Source organism: Dendrobates tinctorius, unplaced genomic scaffold (genome assembly GCF_039654945.1).
Source record: "Dendrobates tinctorius isolate UK_male_01 unplaced genomic scaffold, ASM3965494v1 ptg000117l, whole genome shotgun sequence".
Classification (NCBI taxonomy): Eukaryota; Metazoa; Chordata; class Amphibia; order Anura; family Dendrobatidae; genus Dendrobates; species Dendrobates tinctorius.
Window position 1 is genome coordinate 292,696 of NW_027361785.1, and position 21,289 is coordinate 313,984.

At 42.9% G+C, this 21,289-nt stretch overlaps 1 protein-coding gene across 5 annotated transcripts in view; it reads left to right on the forward strand.

The window, feature by feature from the left end:
- The window catches only part of LOC141101394 (interleukin-1 receptor type 1-like), a 226,197-nt gene extending 205,132 nt beyond the window's left edge, over positions 1-21,065 (forward strand). For all 5 annotated transcript variants that reach the window (XM_073590456.1, XM_073590453.1, XM_073590452.1 and 2 more), the window contains 2 exons: positions 1,295-1,462; positions 18,747-21,065. In XM_073590456.1, coding sequence (XP_073446557.1) covers positions 1,295-1,462; positions 18,747-19,108 — 530 coding nt within the window. In that variant the 3' untranslated portion in view covers positions 19,109-21,065. The remainder of the gene's footprint in view (positions 1-1,294; positions 1,463-18,746) is intronic.
- Positions 21,066-21,289: the final 224 nt, after the last annotated feature.

Consider the following 21,289-nt stretch of genomic DNA (forward strand, 5'->3'; position numbering starts at 1 on the left):
TGTACCCTGGATACCAGCGTGCTCGCGCTGGGAGCTGGTATCCAAGGTAAACAGCAGGTAACTAAGTGCGCGCGGTGCTTAGATACCCGCTGTTTACCTTGGATACCAGCTCCCAGCGTCTGCTTACAGCTCTGGGAGCTCGCTGATCGATGGTCTCCCGCTGCCACACGGAGCGATGAGTGCTGGCCAGCGGGAGACCAACGATCAAAAAATGGCCCAGGACATTAGAGCACGATCAGCGATACCCGGCGGGGGGGCCGGTTGCTGATACGTGTCACACACAGCGAGATTGCTAGTGAGATCGCTGTTGCGTCACAAAACTTGTGACTCAGCAGCGATCTCACTAGCGATCTCGCTTTGTGTGACGGGGGCTTTATCTATTATATACTTTGTCTTCAAGGACAAACAGTAGCTATGGTATCTGAGGCCAATGTAAAGAACTTTATACCAGATACAGTACTGTTTTGCTTCCTGACCATTCGGATTATAAGCAAGCAAAAGGTTATATTGAAGTATTTGAAGTGATTTGTCTCAAGTTCATATATAGGTAAAATTGCAAAGTGCTTGTAAAAACAAGAGACTTCAATTTACTCCTTATTTAAAATGTTCTCGGTTCTCAAGAATGAAGACATTTTTAATTTTGTAGTGTAAGGTTCAATGCTTAAGCCTAGGTTACTGGCCACCCAGCAGTCTCAGCATGGCTGGTTACTTAGGTAAGAAGCTTGCCTACTCGTGCCACCCTGAAAATGTCCTGATTGCTCGATTCGATCAGCTTCAATGCCACTGTGCTAATTTCATCCTGAAAAGGCAAAGCTGCCTCTATTAGTAGCATAGGGGGAGTGTGCAATTCGGACCAGTGGTGCAACAATGCTGCTGGTCAGAATTGTCAATCTACAGGAGTGTGTTGCCCACCGGCAAGGCATGAGGCTGGGAGTGATGCTCTTGTGAAGGAGAGAATGGCTAATGAAATCACTTTTTATATTATATTTGTGACTAATACCCTCCCAAGTTCCCAGCGACAAGAGACATTTTGTAACGAAGGAATAAATATCTTAGAAATCACAGTCAGACGTTTGCAGTCAAATCAAAGATTCATGGAAATGTCTAATGACTGTATAAACACCCTACACTATGTATACATCTTAATATTTTCTGCTTAGCTGTTTGAGATTTATGATGCATAGGCAAACAATTGATAATTATCTCAGTTTTTGCAGTCATATTCGACTTGTAGAAATATACAGGACTCGTATATCCCAGTCTAATAGTTTTGTTCCTATCAATGTTGACACAGATGCAGATGGGAAACAGTATGATGCTTACATAATATACCCCAAAAATTTAACGGGAAACAACTCATGTGAAATGGACATATTTGTACTGAAAGTGCTGCCTGAAGTTCTGGAGAAACAGTGTTCTTATCGTTTGTTCATAATTGGACGGGATGATTTACCAGGCCAAGGCAAGTATTTCCACAGCTTATATGCCTGTAATGTTCATGAACGGTTACAGCAACAACCAAAAATGTTATACGAAACGTGAGGCTCCATATACATTAATACGGTGTATGTACAGTGGGGAAAAAGTATTTAGTCAGCCACCAATTGTGCAAGTTCTCCCACTTAAAAAGATGAGAGAGGCCTGTAATTGATATCAGACGTAGACCACAACTATGAGAGTCAAAATGAGAAATCAAATCCAGAAAATCACTTTGTCTGATTTGGTAAGATTTACTTTGCAAATTATGGTGGAAAATAAATATTTGGTCATTAACAAAAGTTCATCTCAATATTTTGTTATATATGCTTCCAGTGTCGGACTGGAACACCTTGGGCCCACCAGAGAAAATCATTCTTGGGGCCCACTATGTAGCTACACAGAGATAAATACAAAACCACCAATTGTGCGGTAAAACGCTCTAATATCAGGGTATAATATAAGGTAGTACACATCTTAATTATGTAGCAGGGGTTGGGGTAGCCTCCCTCATAGAATATAAAGCAGCCCCCTCATAGAATATAATGTAGACCCCTCATAGAATATAATGCAGCCCCCTCATATAGTATAATGTAGCCCCTCACAGAATATAATGCTTCCCCCTCATAGAATATTATGCAGCCATCTCATAGAATATAATGTAGCCCTCCATACAATATAACGCTGCCCCCCTCATAGGGTATAATGCACCCCCTCATAGGGTATAATGCTGTCTCCCCTCATAGGGTATAATGCTGTCTCCCCTCATAGGGTATAATGCTGCCTCCTCATAGGGCATAATGCACCCCCTCATAAGGTATAATGCACCCTCTCATAGGGTATAATGCTGCCCCCCTCAAAAGGTATAATGCACCCCTTCATAAGGTATACTGCACCTCCTCATAGGGTATAATGCTGCCTCCCTCGTAGGGTATAATGCACCCCTTCATAGTGTATAATGCACACCCTCATAGGGTACAATGCACCCCCTCATAGGGTATAACACTGCCCCCTCATAGGGTATAATGCTATATATATATATATATATATATATATATATATATATATATATATAGATAGATATACAGAAAGCTAGAGATATAGAGAGAGATATAGAGATAGATAGATAGATAATAATAAATTTTATTTCTATAGCGCCGACATATTCCGCAGCACTTTACATTTCAGAGGGGATTTGTACAGACAATAGACATTACAGCATAACAATAATCACATACAGTAGATTATAACAAATACCAAGAGGAATGAGGGCCCTGCTCGCAAGCTTACAGTCTATGAGGAAAGAGGTAGACACGAAAGGTGGGTGGTAACAGTTGCCCTGATTGTATGGACCAGCCATAATGTTAAGTGTGTGACAGTACAGACAGAGGGCTAATGGATGCATAAACCATGTGGGAACATGATGCGGGAAATCTGGTTATGGTAAAACTTTTGGCTGTGCCACACAGGGATAGATTAGGTTAATGTGTTGAGGCGATAGGCCAGTCTGAATAAATGCGTTTTCAGGGCACGCTTAAAATTGTGGGGATTGGGGACTAATCGTATTGACCTGGGAAGTGCATTCCAAAGAATTGGCGCGGCACGTGTAAAGTCTTGGAGACGGGAGTGGGAGGTTCTGACTATTGAGGATACTAACCTCAGGTCATCAGCAGAACGGAGGGCGCGGGTAGGGTGGTATACTGAAACAAGGGAGGAGATGTAGGGTGGTGCTGAGCTATGGAGGGCTTTGTGGGTGAGGGTAATAAGTTTATACTGAATTCTGGAGTGGATGGGTAGCCAGTGTAATGACTGGCACAAGGTAGAGGCATCGGTGTAACGATTGGTGAGGAATATGATCCTGGCTGCAGCATTCGAGACAGATTGGAGAGGGGAGAGTTTGGTAAGAGGGAGACCGATTAGAAGAGAGTTACAATAGTCGAGACGAGAATGAATAAGAGAAACAGTAAGAGTTTTTGCAGAGTCCAAAGTAAGAAAAGGTCGAATTCTAGAAATGTTTTTGAGGTGCAGATGACACGAGCGAGCCAGTGATCGAATGTGGGGGGCAAAGGAAAGCTCGGAATCAAGTATGACCCCAAGACAGCGGGCCTGTTGCTGGGGAGTAATAGTGGAGCCACCCACAGAAATAGCAATGTCGGGTATAGGTACATTAGTAGAGGGAGGAAACACCAGGAGTTCAGTTTTTGACAGGTTCAGTTTCAGATATAGTGAGGACATGATATTAGACACAGTGTTTAGACAATCGCCGGTGTTTTCTAGAAAGGCTGGCGTGATGTCAGGAGAAGAAGCGTATAATTGGGTGTCATCAGCACAGAGATGGTACTGGAACCCAAATCTACTGATTGTTTGACCAATAGGGGCAGTGTACAAGGAGAAGAGGAGGGGGCCTAGAACCGATCCTTGGGGGACCCCAACAGTAAGGGGAAGGTGAGAGGAGGAGGAACCGGCAAAAGATACAGTAAAGGAGCGGTCAGAGAGATAGGAGGAGAGCCAGGAGAGAACGGTGTCCTTGAGGCCAATGGAACGGAGCATAGTGAGGAGAAGCTGATGATCCACAGTGTCGATTGCTGCAGAGAGATCCAAGAGAATTAGCATGGAGTAATGACCATTTGATTTAGCTGTTAGCAGATCATTAGAGACTTTAGTGAGGGCAGTTTCAGTGGAGTGTAAAGAGCGGAAACCGGATTGGAGAGGGTCGAGAACAGAGTTTTCTGAGAGATAGCGGATAAGACGGGAGTGGACCAGGCGTTCCAGGAGTTTAGAGATGAAGGGAAGATTAGAGACAGGTCTATAGTTAGCGGCACAGTTTTGGTCGAGGGATGGTTTTTTAAGTAGTGGATGTATGATGGCATGCTTAAATGAGGAGGGAAAAATACCAGAAGAGAGAGAGAGGTTAAATATTTTAGTTAGGTGAGGGGTGACAGTAGGGGAAAGGGACTGGAGGAGATGTGACGGAAATGGGTCACTGGTGCAAGTAGTTGGGCGAGAAGATGCAAGGAGCCTGCTTACTTCTTCTTCTGTGACTGGTTCAAAATCAGAGAGTGAGCTAGATACAGTGGGGGAGGGAGGACAGTGCGTGGTATGAGGCGTGGTGTTCTATTTATAGGGGGTGCAAATTCATCCAGGGCACTTTGAAGTGTTTCATTGTAATGCTTCAATGCAGAATCAGGACATGAGAGGGAGGAGATGGGGCCAATGAAGACTGCAAGTTCTTCATAAGTTTCTGGGTGTTAATGGCCTGTATGTTTCTATAAGTCTGGACAGTGGGGGTGACCTGAGCAGCCTGGCAGTTCTTGATAGAGAATGAAAGAAGATTGTGGTCAGAGAGCGGGAGAGGGGAGTTTGCAAAATCATCCACTGCACAAAGCCGAGAGAAGACCAAGTCGAGGGAGTTTCCGTCTTCATGCGTTGGAGAATTAGTAAGCTGCGAAAGGCCAAATGAGGAGGTTAGAGATAAAAGGTGAGTAGCAGATGGTGAGAGGGGAAGAGCAATGGGGATGTTGAAATCTCCCATGATGAGGGTAGGGATGTCACAGGAGAGAAAATGTGGAAGCCAAGTGGCAAAATGATCCAGGAACTGATGGGAGGGGCCGGGAGGACGATACACCACCGCCACTCGCATGGAGAGGGGGGTGTAGAGTCTGACGGCATGGACCTCAAAAGAAGGGAAGACAAGTGAGGGTACTTGAGGGATAACCTGAAAGGTACATTTTGGTGATAGGAGGAGACCAACGCCTCCACCTGCTCTATTGTCTGATCTTGGGGTATGAGAGAAGTGTAGCCCCCCGTATGAAAGAGCAGCAGCAGCGGTAGTGTCTGACTGCTGGATCCAGGTTTCAGTAAGAGCCAGGAGGTTAAGAGAATTAGAAAGGAAGAAGTCATGGATGAAGGAGAGTTTGTTACACACTGAGCGAGAATTCCAAAGTGCACAATTAAGAGAGACAGATGGCAGGCAGGGAATATTAATCAGATTAGAGGGGTTTCTAAGTGTAGCAGTTGGGGGTTTGACTTTCTATAACATGGGGGACCAGGATTGGGAGCAATGTCTCCTGCGACTAGGAGAAGGAGGATAGAAAGAGTAAGCAGATGGTTAAGTGATTTGTGAGAGCGTCTCTGATGTTGAATGGTGGGACTGACTGGATCTGTGCAATTTAACAACGTGAAAAGAGCGTGAGTGCTATACATAGGAGAGGAAAGAAGCGAGGGGCCAATATGGATGGAGTGTAGAGAGTTAATGTCAGGGCAGTGGATGTGTGTGAATGCAGCGGCCAGGATTAAAATTACACAAATGCATATGGTATATATTTGTTGTATTCTAAATGTACAGGGAGTAGATGGATATAAATGTCTTACCTGTCTCCTGCCCTGTCTAACTGCCATGTTATAACTGCCAATAGTACTTTGATACATGTACTTCGATTACATGTGCATAAATGCTCCCCCTAGCTAGGTCTGAATATATAGGAGGTTAAGGCTAAGTTTTTTTTTTTTTTTTTGTTGGCTCTCTTCTCGTTAATCAATCACACTAAATTGAGACACAAGGACCCAATAAAATGTTGTGGTCAAATAAACACATGTCCAGCACTACATGGATCATAAAGCACTTTGAAAAGTTTCTTGACCTCACAACATAAGGGGACAAGCAGAGTAAGTTGAAAAAACTATATACCAGATATAAGCTTGCAGAGTTGAAAACACAGAGATAGCATTCAGGATTAACTGCTTGCTGACATTGAATGGAGACACAGGAGTGGATTCAGAGCAGAGATTGGAAAAGCTGGTTACCAGATATAAGCTTGCAGAGTTGAAAACACAGAGATAGCATTCAGGATTAACTGCTTGCTGACATTGAATGGAGACACAGGAGTGGATTCAGAGCAGAGATTGGAAAAGCTGGTTACCAGATATAAGCTTGCAGAGTTGAAAACACAGAGATAGCATTCAGGATTAACTGATTAACTATAGATGATATAGAGATAGATAGATAGAGACATAGATGATATAGAGATAGATAGATAGAGACATAGATGATAGATAGAGATAGATAGATATAGAGAAAGATAGATAGATAGATATCTATAGAGATAGATAGATAGAGAATGATAGATAGATATAGAGATAGAGATAGATATAGAGATAGATAGATAGATAGATATAGAGATAGATAGACAGAGAGATAGACAGAGAGATATATATAGAGAGATATATATATAGAGAGATAGATATAGAGATGATAGATAGATATGGAATAGATATGGGATAGATAGATATAGAGATAGAGATAGATAAATATAGAGATAGATAAACAGATATAGAGGTAGATATGGGATAGATAGAGAGATAAATAGATGGAGGTAGATATAGAGATGGATAGATATAGAGATAGATAGATAAGGGATAGATAGATATAGAGATAGATAGATATGGGATAGATAGATATAGAGATAGATAGATATGGGATAGATAGATAGAGAGATAGATAGATGGTGATGATGATTTGTACATTTTAGTGCCAATCTATTACATTCTCAGGGTAACACCAAAAAGTAGCTTAAAATGGTGCCTAAATGTGGCCCCTGGGTCCCATATTTGACTTATGGCTGGATCATATGCACTTGCTAACAATGGTGGGGATCAGTCTGGGCCGTAAGTGACTCACGCGTCAGCATGGGGTGGTGAGTAACATAGGGACCCCACATCCCGACCACCTCTGCAAGAAGGGAACGCGGCCGCCGTCACCTAGCAACGGCCCAAGTCTGCATTCGGGCTCCGGACCTTCCCACGTGACGCCAGCGGCGGGTGAGCAGCACTCCGGGCAGCAGGCACTGAGCGGTGAGCAGGCAGGTCCGGTGCACAAGACCATGGCACACACTGTCACTCTCAATGGCCCCTCTCCCCGAGGGTTCAGGCTGGTGGGAGGCAAGGACTTCAGCACTCCGCGCTCACCATCTCCTGGGTAAGTGCGCAGCTGTAGGAGCTGGAAACTTACAAGTAGAGGCTGTGGATGCCCAGCTGGCAGGGATCATTGTGCCATCATGCCGTGCTCATCATCCTCCCTGGCATGGGCTCTGGGTCAGTTGAGGGCGGCGCCCTGATTTACGGCCGCATAGCAGCTTCCTGTGCTGGGGGGGCCGGGCCTCTGGGGTAGTGGAGACCATGAAATGATATTCACTGCTTCCCACGCCCATGTGGGTGTGGGAAGCAGTGAATAATCATTTCTCTTTAGCAGCGGGGACAGGGGCTCCTGCATCCTGTCACCCGCTGCTGCTCTGCTGGCACAGGGCCCCCACATCACTGGCTGGGGGCCCCTGGAACAGTGGGGGGCCCTAGGCAACTGCTGGCCCTTTATGCCAGCAGGTGCCAGGGCCCACCAAATGCCAGGGCCCACCGGAGAATCCTCCGGTTCTCCGGTGGGCCAGTCCGACGCTGTATGCTTTGTTGGCAATGACAGAGGTCAAATGTTTTCTGTATGTCTTCATAAGGTTGGCACACACTGTTAGTGGTATGTTTGCCCATTCTTCCATGCAGATCTTCTCTGGAGCAGTAATGTTTTGGGTCTGTCACAGGGCAACACGGATTTTCAAATCTCTCCAAAGGTTTTCTATGGGGTTGAGATCTGGAGACTTGCTAGGCCACTCCAGCACCTTCATATGCTTCTTACGAAGCCACTTCTTCGCTGCCCTGGCATTTTGCTTGGGATCATTATCATGCTGAAAGATCCATCCACGTTTCATCTTCAATGCCCTTGCTGATGGAAGGATGTTTGCAATCAAAATCTCGCGATACATGGCCTCATTCATTATTTCATGTACACGGATCAGTCCTCCTGGTCCCTTTGCAGAGAAACAGACCCAAAGCATGATGTTGCCACCCCCACGCTTCACAGTAGGTATGGTGTTCTTTGAATGCAACTCAGCATTCTGTCTCCTCCAAACACGACGAGTTTTGTTTCTACCAAACTGTTCTACTTTGGTTTCATCAGACTACAGTATAAGACATTCTCCCAATTTTCTTCTGGATAATCCAAATGCTCTATAGCAAACCTCAGACGGGCCCGGACATGTACTGGCTTAAGCAGGGGGACACCTCTGGCACTGCAGTATAGGAGTCCCTGACAGCGTAGTGTGTTACTAATGGTAGCCATTGCTATGGTGATCCCAGCTCTATGCAGTAAATTCACTAGGTTCCTCCATATGGTTCTGGGATTTTTGCTCACCGTCCTTGTGATCATTTTGACCCCATGGGGTGAGATCTTGCGTGGAGATCGAGGGAGATTATCAGTGGTTTTGTATGTCTTCCATTTTCTTATTATTGCTCCCACAGTTGATTTCATCACACCAAGCTGCTTGCCTATTGCAGATTCAGTCTTCCCAGCCTGGTTCAGGGCTACAATTTTGTTTCTGGTGTCCTTCGACAGCTCTTTGGTCTTCATCATAGTGGAGTTTGGAGTGTGACTGTTTGAGGGTGTGGACAGGTGTCTTTTATACTGATAACAAGTTCAAACAGGTGCCATACAGAGGAGCCTCTTAAAGAAGTTACAGAACTGTGAGATTCAGAAATCTTGCATGTTTTTAGGTGACCAAATACTTATTTTCCACCAAAATTTGAAAAATAAATCTTGCCAAATCAGACAAGGTGATTTTCTGAATTTGTTTTCTCATTTTGACTCTCATAGTTGTGGGCTACCTAAATTACAGGTCTCTCTCATCTTTTTAAGTGAGAGAACCTGCACAATTGGTGGCTGACTAAATACTTTTTTTCCCCACTGTATATGTTCTGTTCAATGACACAGCGGTGATTCTTAATAGTAGAATTTGTAAACAGAACATTTCTCCTATATATGTCTGTGTTTGTGTGTGTGTGTATGTGTATATATATATATATATATATATATACACCGTATATACTCGTGTATAAGACGAGATTTTCAGCCCATTTTTTTGGGCTGAAAGTCCCCCTCACGTCTTATACACAAGTCATATACCTGGGGGTCGGCGGGGGAGGGGGGCGGGGGTGTCAGAGATCATACTGACCCCCCCCCGGCACGGTCTCTGCAACCCCCCACTTCTCCACTGTCTCCCTTCCTGCCTTCAGCGGTCACGTGGTGCCGCTCATTAACCCCTTACCAACAAATGACGTAATATTCCGTCCATGTGACCATGGACCTAATTACCATGGACGGAATATTACGTCATCGCGATCAGCGGCGCCCACGTGGTGAGCGCCGCTGATCGCGGCTGAGTGTCAGCTAATTATCATAGCTGACACCCGGCACAATGTGTCAGGGGCGGTCACGGACCGCCCCCGGCACGTTAACCCCTTGCACACCGCGATCAAACACGATCGCGGTGTACCGGGGGTTAAAGGGAAGCATCGGCAGGGAGGGGGCTCCCTCCGTGCTTCCCTGAGCCCCCCACGGCAGCGCAATGTGCAGCGCTGCTGCGGAGGGCTCCTTTCCTGCAGGTCCCCGGATCCAATATGGCGACGGCGACCTCCGGGGGCCTGCAGGAAGCTGGCTTCCTCAGTGCCTGCAAAGCGCAGGCATGAGGAAGCCTGTGCAGTGCCTGTGACAGATCGCTGATCTGTCACAGTGATCTGTGATGTGACAGATCAGCGATCTGTCACAGGACAGTGATGTCCCCCCTGGGACATTGTAATAAAGTAAAAAAAAATTAAAAAAAAGTGTAAAAATAATTTTAAAAAAATCGCCAAATAAATTAAAAAAAAAAAAATATATATTCCCCAATAAATTCATTTTTTGGAAAAAAAAAACAAAAAAAACAATAAAAGTACACATATTTGGTATCGCCGCGTCCGTAACGACCCGCCCTATAAAACTGTCCCAATAGTTAACCCCTTAAGCGAACCCCTTAAAAAATAAAAATAAAAAACGAAGCAAAAAGTAATGATATATTATCATACCGCCGAACAAAAAGTGCAATAACGCGCGATCAAAAAGACGCATATAAATATCCATGGTACCGCTGAAAACGTCATCTTGTCCCGCAAAAAACGAGCCACCATACAGCATCATCAGCAAAAAAGTAAAAAAGTTATAGCTCGCAGAATAAAGTGATGCAAAAATAATTATTTTTTATATAAAATTGTTTTCATTGCATAAAAGCGCCAAAACATAAAAAACGACCTAAATGAGGTATCGCTGTAACCATATTGACCCGAAGAATAAAACCGCCTTATAAATTTTACCGCACCCGGAACGGCGTAAACGCACCACCCAAAAGAAATTCATGAAACGCTGGTTTTTGTAAATTCTGCGTCCCAAAAAACGAAATAAAAAGCGACCAAAAAATGTCACATGCCCGAACATGATACCAATAAAAGCGTCAACTCGTCCCGCAAAAAATAAGACCTCACGTGACTCGGTGGGTCAAAATATGGAAAAATTATAGCTCTCAATATGTGGTGATGCAAAAACTATTTTTACAATAAAAAGCGTCTTTTAGCGTGCGACAGCTGTCAAACATAAAAACCGCCATAAATTGTAAATCAAACCCCCCGTTATCATCCCCTTAGTTAGGGAAAAATAATAAAATGTATTTATTTCCATTTTCCCATTAGGGTTAGGGCTAGGGTTAGGGTTAGGGCTAGGGCTAGGGTTAGGGCTAGGGTTAGGGTTAGAATTGGGGGTTTCCACTATTTGCGCACATCAGGTGCTCTCCAAACGCAACATGGCATCTGATCTCAATTCCAGCCAATTCTGCGTTGAAAAAGTCAAATGGTGCTCCTTCCCTTCCAAGCTCTGCCATGCACCCAAACAGTGTTTTACCCCCTCATATGGGGTATCAGCCTACTCAGGACAATTTGCAAAACAACTTTTGGGGTCCTATTTCTCCTGTTGCCCATAGGAAAATAAAAATTTGGGGGCAAAAATATCATTTTTGTGGAAAAAAACTTTTTTGTTATTTTCACGCCTGGGCGTTATAAACTTCTGTGAAGCACTTGGGGGGTTCAAAGTTCTCACCACACATCTAGATAAGTTCCTTGGGGGGTCTAGTTTCCAAAATGGGGTCATTTGTGGTGGGTTTCCACTGTTTTGGTACATCAGGGGCTTTCCAAACGCGACATGGTGTCTGATCTCAATTCCAGCCAAAAAAGTCAAATGGCGCTGCTTGCCTTCCGAGCTCTGCCATGTGCCCAAATAGTCATTTATACCCACATATGGGGTATCAGCGTACTCAGGACAAATTGCACAATAACTTTTAGGGTCCTGTTACCCTTGGGAAAATAAAAATTGGGGGTGAAAAGATCATTTTGTGGAAAAAATATGATTTTTTAATTGTACCGCTGTACATTATAAACTTCTGTGAAGCCCTTGTGGGTTCAAAGTTCTCACCACATATCTAGATAAGTTCCTTAGGGGGTCTAGTTTCAAAAATGGGGTCACTTGTGGGGGGTTTCCACTGTTTAGGTACATCAGGGGCTCTCCAAACGCGACATGGCGTCCGATCAGAATTCCAGCCAATTTTGCATTGAAAAAGTCAAACGGCGCTCCTTCCCTTCTGAGCTCTGCCATGCGCCGAAACAGTGGTTCCCCCCCACATATCAGGTATCAGCGTGCTCAGGACAAATTGCACAATAATTTTTGCAGTCCAATTTCTCCTGTTACACTTGGTAAAATAAAAAAAATTGAACCTGAATAATTTCTTTTGTGAAAAAAAGTTAAATGTTAATTTTTTTTAAATATTCAAAAAATTCCTGTGACGCACCTGAAGGGTTAATAAACTCCTTGAATGTGGTTTTAAGCACCTTAAGGGGTGCAGTTTTTAGAATGGTGTCACTTTTGGGTATTTTCTATCATATAGACCCCTCAAAGTGGCTTCAAATGTGATGTGGTCCGTAAAAATAAAATGGTGTTGCAAAAATGAGAGATCGCTGGTCAACTTTTAACCCTTATATCTTACTAACAAATAAAAATTTTGGTTCCAGATTTGTGCTGATGTAAAGTAAACATGTGGCAAATGTTACTTATTAACTTTTTTGTGTGCCATATCTCTGTGATTTAAGGGCATAAAAATTCAAAGTTGGAAAATTGCGGAATTTTCAAAATTTTCGCCAAATTTCCCTTTTTCTCATAAATAAACGCAAGTTATATGAATGAAATTTTACCACTAACATGAAGTACAATATGTCACGAGAAAACATTGTCAGAATCACCGGGATCCACGGAAGCGTTTCAGAGTTATGACCTCATAAAGGGACAGTGGTCAGAATTGTAAAAATTGGCCCGGTAGTTAACGTGCAAACCACCCTTGGTAGTGAAGGGGTTAAACTCATAAATATGCGCATATTCAAGAGTGTAATGAGCGGTATCACATGACCGCTGAAGGCAGGAAGGGAGACAGTGGAGAAGCGAGGCTGCAGTGCAGAGACCGCGCTGGGGGGTGAGTATAGAGATATTCACCTGTCCGTGGGTCCATCGCTACTCACGCTGTCTGCTGCTTCCTGTGTTTGTGACGTTTGGCCAGCAGGGGGCGCGGTGACGTGGTTAGTGCGCGCTGCGCCTTCTGCTGGCTGAACAGTCACTGTCAGAGGACACGCAGACAGTGGTGAGCAGCAATGGACCCCGGACAGGTGATTATCTCATTTGCCGGGTCCTGAGCAGGAGGTGAGTATGTTTTTTTTTTTGCAGCAGCAGCATATGGGGGCATAATATATTGAGCATCTCATGGAGCAGCATATGGGGGCATATTCTATGGGGCAGTATATGGGGGCATAGTCTATGGAGCAGCATATGGGGGCATATTCTGTGGGACAGCATATGGGGGCATAATCTATGGAGCAGCATATGGGGGCATAATCTATGGAGCAGCATATGGGGCATAATCTATGGAGCATTTTATGGGGCATCTTATGGGGTATAATCTATGGATCATCTTATGGAGCATAATCTATGGAGCATCTTATGGGGCATTATATGGGGTATATTATTCTATGGAGCATCTTATGGGGCCATTATTAACCTTTGTGCAGCATTATATGGGGCGTATTTTGTATGGAGCATCTTATGGGGCCCATCATGAACTGTATGGAGCATTATATGTAGCGCCTGATTCAATATGGATATTCAAAAACATTTAACCTACTGATGTCGCAATTAATTTTACTTTTATTGGTATCTATTTTTATTTTTTTAAATTTACCAGTAGCTACTGCATTTTCCACCCTAGGCTTATACACGAGTCAATAAGTTCTACCATTTTTTTGTGGCAAAATTAGGGTGGTCGGCTTATACACGGGTCGGCTTAAACACAAGTATATATGGTATACAGTACAGACCAAGTTTGGACACACCTTCTCATTCAAAGAGTTTTCTTTATTTTCATGACTATGAAAATTGTAGATTCACTCTGAAGGCATCAAAACTATGAATTAACACATGTGGAATTATATAATTAACAAAAAAGTGTGAAACAACTGAAAATATGTCTTCTATTCTAGGTTCTTCAAAGTAGCCACCTTTTGCTTTGATGGCTGCTTTGCACACTCTTGGCATTCTCTTGATGCGCTTCAAGAGGTAGTCACCGGAAATGGTCTTCCAACAGTCTTGAAGGAGTTCCCAGAGATGCTTAGCACTTGCTGGCCCTTTTGCCTTCACTCTGTGGTCTAGCTCACCCCAAACCATCTCGATTGGGTTCAGGTCTGGTGACTGTGGAGGCCAGGTCATCTGGCGTAGCACCCCATCACTCTCCTTCTTGGTCAAATAGCCCTTACACAGCCAGGAGGTATGTTTGGGGTCATTGTCCTGTTGAAAAATAAATGATGGTCCAATTAAACGCAACTGGATGGAATAGCATGCCGCTGCAAGATGCTGTGGTAGCCATGCTGGTTCAGTATGCCTTCAATTTTAAAAAAATCCCCAACAGTGTCACCACCAAAGCACCCCCACACCATCACACCTCCTTCTCCATGCTTCACGGTGGGAACCAGGCATGTAGAGTCCATCCGTTCACCTTTTCTGCGTCGCACAAAGACACGGTCGTTGGAACCAAAGATCTCAAATTTGGACTCAGCAGACCAAAGCACAGATTTCCATTGGTCTAATGTCCATTCCTTGTGTTCTTTAGCCCAAACAAGTCTCTTCTGCTTGTTGACTGTCCTTAGCAGTGGTTTCCTAGCGGCTATTTTACCATGAAGGCCTGCTGCACAAAGTCTCCTCTTAATAGTTGTTGTAGAGATGTGTCTGCTGCTAGAACGCTGTGTGGCATTGACCTTGTCTCTAATCTGAGCTGCTGTTAACCTGCGATTTCTGAGGCTGGTGACTTGGATGAACTTATCCTCTGCAGCAGAGGTGACTCTTGGTCTTCCTTTCCTGGGGCGGTCCTCATGTGAGCCAGTTTCTCTGTAGCGCTTGATGGTTTTTGCCACTGCACTTGGGGACACTTTCAAAGTTTTCCCAATTTTTCGGACTGACTGACCTTCATTTCTTAAAGTAATGATGGCCACTCGTTTTTCTTTACTTAGCTGCTTTTTTCTTGCCATAACACAAATTCTAACAGTCTATTCAGTAGGACTATGAACTGTGTATCCACCAGACTTCTGCACAACACAACTGATGGTCCCAACCCCATTTATAAGGCAAGAAATCCCACTTATTAAACCTGACAGGGCATACCTGTGAAGTGAAAACCATTTCCGGTGACAACCTCTTGAAGCTCATCAAGAGAATGCCAAGAGTGTGCAAAGCAGTAATCAAAGCAAAAGGTGGCTACTTTGAAGAACCTAGAATATAAGACATATTTTCAGTTGTTTCACACTTTTTTGTTAATTATATAATTCCACATGTGTTAATTCATAGTTTTGATGCCTTCAGAGTGAATCTACAATTTTCATAGTCATGAAAATAAAGAAAACTCTTTGAATGAGAAGGTGTATCCAAACTTTTGGTCTGTACTGTATATATATAAAAATATATATACCGTATATACTCGAGTATAAGCCGACCCGAGTATAAGCCGACCCCCCCTAATTTTGCCACAAAAAACTGGGAAAACTTATTGACTCGAGTATAAGCCTAGGGTGGGAAATGCTCCATAGATTATTCCCCCATATACTGCCCCCATTAGAAGCTCCATATTGTTCCCCCATATGCTGCCCCCATTAGAAGCTCCATATTGTTCCCCCATATACTGCCCCCATTAGAAGATCCATATTGTTCCCCCATATACTGCCCCCATTAGAAGCTCCATATTGTTCCCCCATATACTGCCCCCATTAGAAGCTCCTTAAGATTATTTCCCCATGTGCTGCCCCCATTAGAAGCTCCTTAAGATTATTTCCCCATGTGCTGCCGCTGCTGCAGCATGTAAAAATAAAAAAAATGACATACTCACCTCTCCGTCGCTGGGTGTCAGATACTCACCTGTCCTGCGTCCATGGCTGCTCACCGCTATCTGCTACGTCATCAGTCAGTGACGTTCAGACTGCAGGGGGCGCGGCGCGCACTAACCACGTCACCGCGCCCTCTGCTGTCTGAAGTCACTGACCGATGACAGACACAGACAGCAGCAAGCAGCCATGGACGCAGGACAGGTGAGTATCGCTATACTTACCCGTCCTGACGCTGTGTCTTGAGCCCCCAGCTTCTCCCCGTGCTCTCTCTTCCTGTCTTCAGCGGTCACGTGGTGCCGCTCATTAAAACTCATGATATGCGCATATTCATGAGTTTTAATGAGCGGCACCACGTGACCGCTGAAGGCAGGAAGAGAGAGCACGGGGGAGAAGCTGGGGGCTCAAGACACAGCGTCAGGACGGGTAAGTATGACCTGACACCCCCACCCCCCCTCCCCCTCTGACCCCCCGGTGCATATGACTCGAATATAAGCCGAGAGGGGGACTTTCAGCCCAAAAAAACGGGCTGAAAATCTCGGCTTATATTCGAGTATATACGGTAATCTCTCTCGTCACAGATAGTCAGCCTGTCTCTATCTCTTATGTACATTTAATCTATAGGAGATAAACACTGAAGATGTGTTAATGGGTATAAAATCAGTTTAAGAAATTATAGAGGAAAAAGTGTCAGCCAGAGCTAGAGGTAAAATACTTAGTAGTATTGTAGTCAAAACTTTAGTGGGAAAAAAGTATGACTATACAGCTCTGGCAAAAATTAAGAGACCGCTTTCAAATGTTCAGTTTGTCTGATTTTTCTCTTTATAGGTATATTTCTGAGTAAAATGTAAATTGTTCTTTTAGTCTATAAACTTCTGACAACGTCTCCAAATTTCCAAGCAATAAATTTTGCTTTTTTTTTCTGAAAAGGAGAAATGGTCAAAATTAAAAAAACAACAACAGTGCTTTCAGACCTCAAATAATGCAAAGAAAACAAGTTCATAATCATTTAGAAACAACAATACTAATGTTTTAACTCAGGAAGAGTTCAGAAATCAATATTTTGTGGAATAACCATGATTTTTTATAAACAGCTTTCATTCGTCTTGGCATGCTTGCCACCAGTCTTTCACACTGCTTCTGGCACAAAAAAGTAAGCGGTTCTTCTTTATCTGATGCCTTGTGACTATCCATCATCCACTTGATTACATTCCAGAGGTTTTCAATTAGGTTCAGGTCTGGAGAATGGGCTGCCATGACAGGGTCTCTTAATTTTTGCCAGAGCTGTATATATTCATCTGTAAAAATACATATTTCTGATTTAATGTTGAAAGTGTACCTGTTATCTCTGGTGACTTTTCCAAGTAAGCTCTCATGTGTCTTCTTGAGGATTAAAACTATCATATGTTTATATCATGCATTTTTCAAGTTTCCCCTTCTGCATGCTCTCACTGTCATTTTTGTTTGTGTCCATGCTAATGGATGGAGATTAACTGTTACAATGTCACATCCATACACTGTACACAGAGACATAGCGGATTCATGTTATTCTTTCTATGTGTAGCACACCAAAAGAAGCAACAAATTGTGGAGGACATTATGCATTAGTGTAGAAGACACTATATAGTAGCACTCAGCAGTGTAGCTGTTAATCCAGCTAAGAAATTAGAGAAATCATTTGCTAGAAGATTCAGCTGGATGAGTACCTCTCCCTTCTGCTCCAACCTCAAAGAGCTGGCTGTCCATCTTGCTTTGACCAAAATGGATTTGATATGTTTTTCAGAAAGAATGATACTTTTAGGAGGTATGGGGAAAGTGACAAAGTGATTATTAAGTAGGAAAAAAGCAGATTTCTCTGATAAGACATATTACAAAGTTTAATTGTGCCAACTTGGCACTCTCAACAAGGTGAACTTTTTCCCTTACTCGTATATCTCCTGTCAGATGTCTCTCACCAAAGCAATCAGTTCTTCTCCTTCACACACATATTTGCAAATGGAGGTTCCGGTTTGGCCTTCTACCTCAACTCATAAAGCAAGGCTCATTAAAGGATCTATACTATCTCCTCCACTAGGTGTCACTACAGTTCATGTCTTCTTCCACTGTGAAGAAGCTACTTGAAAGTTTCTTTTTTTCACTTTTGCGGTATCAATGATTTCTACAAAGTTTGTTGACGCCACAGTGAACAAGACGATATAATATTTGATGGCAGTACTGGCTATAAAGATCCAAACTAATCATCATGAAGAATAATGTGGATCTCTTAACATACGCTGGTTAAATCTCTTTTGGATAGGAAGCCGAACTTAAATAGCAAAACTGTTTATTTAAAAAAATAAAACACAATCAATGCATCATATTTTCTTCATATAATCATGTCATGTTAGGGTAAAACCAACCAATTTATTTTTATAGCATTTGTGGTTTTGTTTTTCTGACACTGGGATACTGAAACAAAGCGTCATCAGGGTGCAGAGGCTGTGGTCACTACCGCAATCTGGGCCTCCATCCTGAAACAAAGCATCCATTATCGCCGTTTCAGGCACTGGTATATTAGGTTGTTAATTCCGATGGATGCTCAGTAGATTTTTATCACTGTGCAATTCCGTCACCTGCGGGGTCGGCGCTGGTTTCTGCACTCCGGGTAATCCTCTTACAACGAGCACTGACAGTCCGCTCTGTTTCTGGCTCTTTACTTCTGATCAGAGCTGGCGAGAGAGTGCACTGTCATTGTGCACATCGCACAGTAACTAGAATCTATATGTTACAAAATTATAATGCAATTTTGAAAAAAAAAAAAAGGGTTCAGCAGGTTGTAAAAAATTTGGCGTAATTTCCACCTAAATGACTAAAACAAACTTTTAATATATTTTTACTTTTAAAAATCTATTTTAATGTGCTTTCAGCTATCTCAGACCTTGTCGATGAGACCATTTCACAAAGCAGAAGAGTAATTATTGTCTTGGGTAACGCGTTCTGTGAAAAGCATGGTGAGGACTTTGAGCAGAAAATAGCCATGTATGACGCTCTCATTCGGAATAAAGTCAAAGTAATATTGATTGAAGTGGAGAAGATAACAGACTACACAAACATGCCCGAATCTATAAAATACATCAAGCAGAAACAAGGTGTTGTGCGATGGAAAGGAGAACTAACAGAAGCGGCTCTTTCACCTAGCACAAGGTTCTGGAAAAATGTCCGGTATCAGATGCCTCTTGCTCCACGTCATTCTGAGAAGAAACTGCACTACATTCATTCGGAAGACTGAAAATGAACGGAGTATTATAGACTTGTACATTCCTGTGCCTTTACATGTATGCAAAAACACTAAACACTAGGCTGCTTACCGGGGAATTCTGGCGCAACACGTTGGAAGATGAGAGGCGCTGACGACATCACATCTACAGATACCGGCAGGGATGCATTTGATATAGGCAGGAGTCATGCCCCTCATTTTCTAGTGATTACCATAAGACAGGTGTGGGATACTACAGACGCGCCTCTGACCCAGCCGGTATCTGTAACGTATCGACACCACTCACCTCCTGACGCGAAAGTGAGTCGCACCAGAATACCTGCACTCCTTTTCTTCTATTTTACCTACCGATAATGTGACAGCCTTGACCATTTAATTGATTTCCCCGTTGTCACCGGTTTAGGTACTACCTCCTTTTACAATCAGACCGCACTGTCTCAGGATTAGATTTCATTTTTCTGAACTCAGGTGTGTACAGTCGTCAACAAGAGACTACGTCCATTTTCATTGGGTATTAATTCTAATGTTATGTATTTTGTAGGTTTCAGTGCAGACATGAAATGTGCTTCATTGGATGGAATACGGAATACACGTGTAGAACTGATGTACTCAACTGTTTACTATGTTTAGTTCAATAACATAATGGGAGACTATTATTACATGCATTGCAAGACATTTGTGTCTTATCCTACCTCGTTAAAACCTTTAAAGAGAATTTATTGCTAAATATTTGCCACCTTATGTTAGAGGCAGAGATCTTAATTCCATCTGTGTTACTTACTAGCTGCATGCTGTCTTTTTGATAAAATCTCCATTTTATCAGCAGGAGATTATCAGTAGAGGACTAGTAAACCTGTTTCCATATACCATAATCCTCCATATTTTTGAACCCTTTATATCCCTCCCAACCACTGACAGCTTTTTTTCCTATGCACAGTGTACACAGAAATCTGTCAACCAGTGGTAACCAGCAGCCGGGTAAATGACACATCTATGAAATCAGGATCTCAGCCCCTTTTTCATGCTTCTCTCATATAGGTAACAAAAGCTTGGTCTTAGATTCACTATAAAGGTAATCTGTCAGCAGGTTTTTTCAATTTAATATATGATTAAGATAATATAGGGCAAGTGAGCCAGATTCCAAGGATATGTCCATTACTAAGCAGTGTGCTGTAGTTTCAATACACTCTGTGTTATCCACTGGAGGTTATCACAGCCTGACTAGGTCTCACGTGCACAGCAGTCAGGCTAGTCTGTGCAACCCCAACACTGATTAGCAGTTTGCTGACAATGTGCTCTCTACACAAGATGCTGCTAATCAGAGGGTGGGAATAAAAGATATTCCATCAAAACTACACCAATCAGTCTAGTAAATGATACATCATAGGAATCAGAGTCTATTGGCTTACATTATGCTGCTCTTGGATTACCTAGTAAAAACCTGCTGACAGAATCCCTTTAAATGCCGGTAATGAGACATGTGCATAACCTCAGATGGGAATGTGTATGTTATTGCAGTATAGAAGAATGGCGTGCAATTGGAGGAAAACTTACTAGCAGAATATGGCAAAAGTCGGTCTTAATTTGTACCCCCAAAACATGGCATACATGCCTTAAACTGCACTTATCTTGTGTTTCAGATATTTTTTGCTCCTCTCTTATGGCCTAAAACACAACAACTTGTGCAAACTAAAGGCATAAAGTAAGCCAAACAATAAGTAGGGTACTGTTAGACAAAAATGTTTAGCAAGTTCCATAAAATGTATTCTGCAGGGTGGGTGAATGTGATGTATGCAGCATATCTGCAGACTGGCTGGTTCCGCTGTGTAAATAGTAGACAAAATTAATATATCTTCTCCAATGTTACATTGCTGTGAAATATGTTTGTAAATCGCCTACTTGTCACTTTTACTTGTAAATAGGATCCTAATATTATGAAAAACAAGAACAATAAATACTTTTAGTTATATTGAAGTGCATTTAGTTAATCATATTGCTTGTTGGTCATTTATACACAGGCGCATCGAGGGATTCCCTTTACGAGCCAGCCTTATACCCAACATCCCATGTGACTGTACCCTATCATTCCCTCTTCTAATACCAGCGCCACACACATATTACAAAGCACCGTAGCGCATCCCCCCATGAAGACCCACAAAACAAACATCTGAACCATGCAACAGAACATGGACA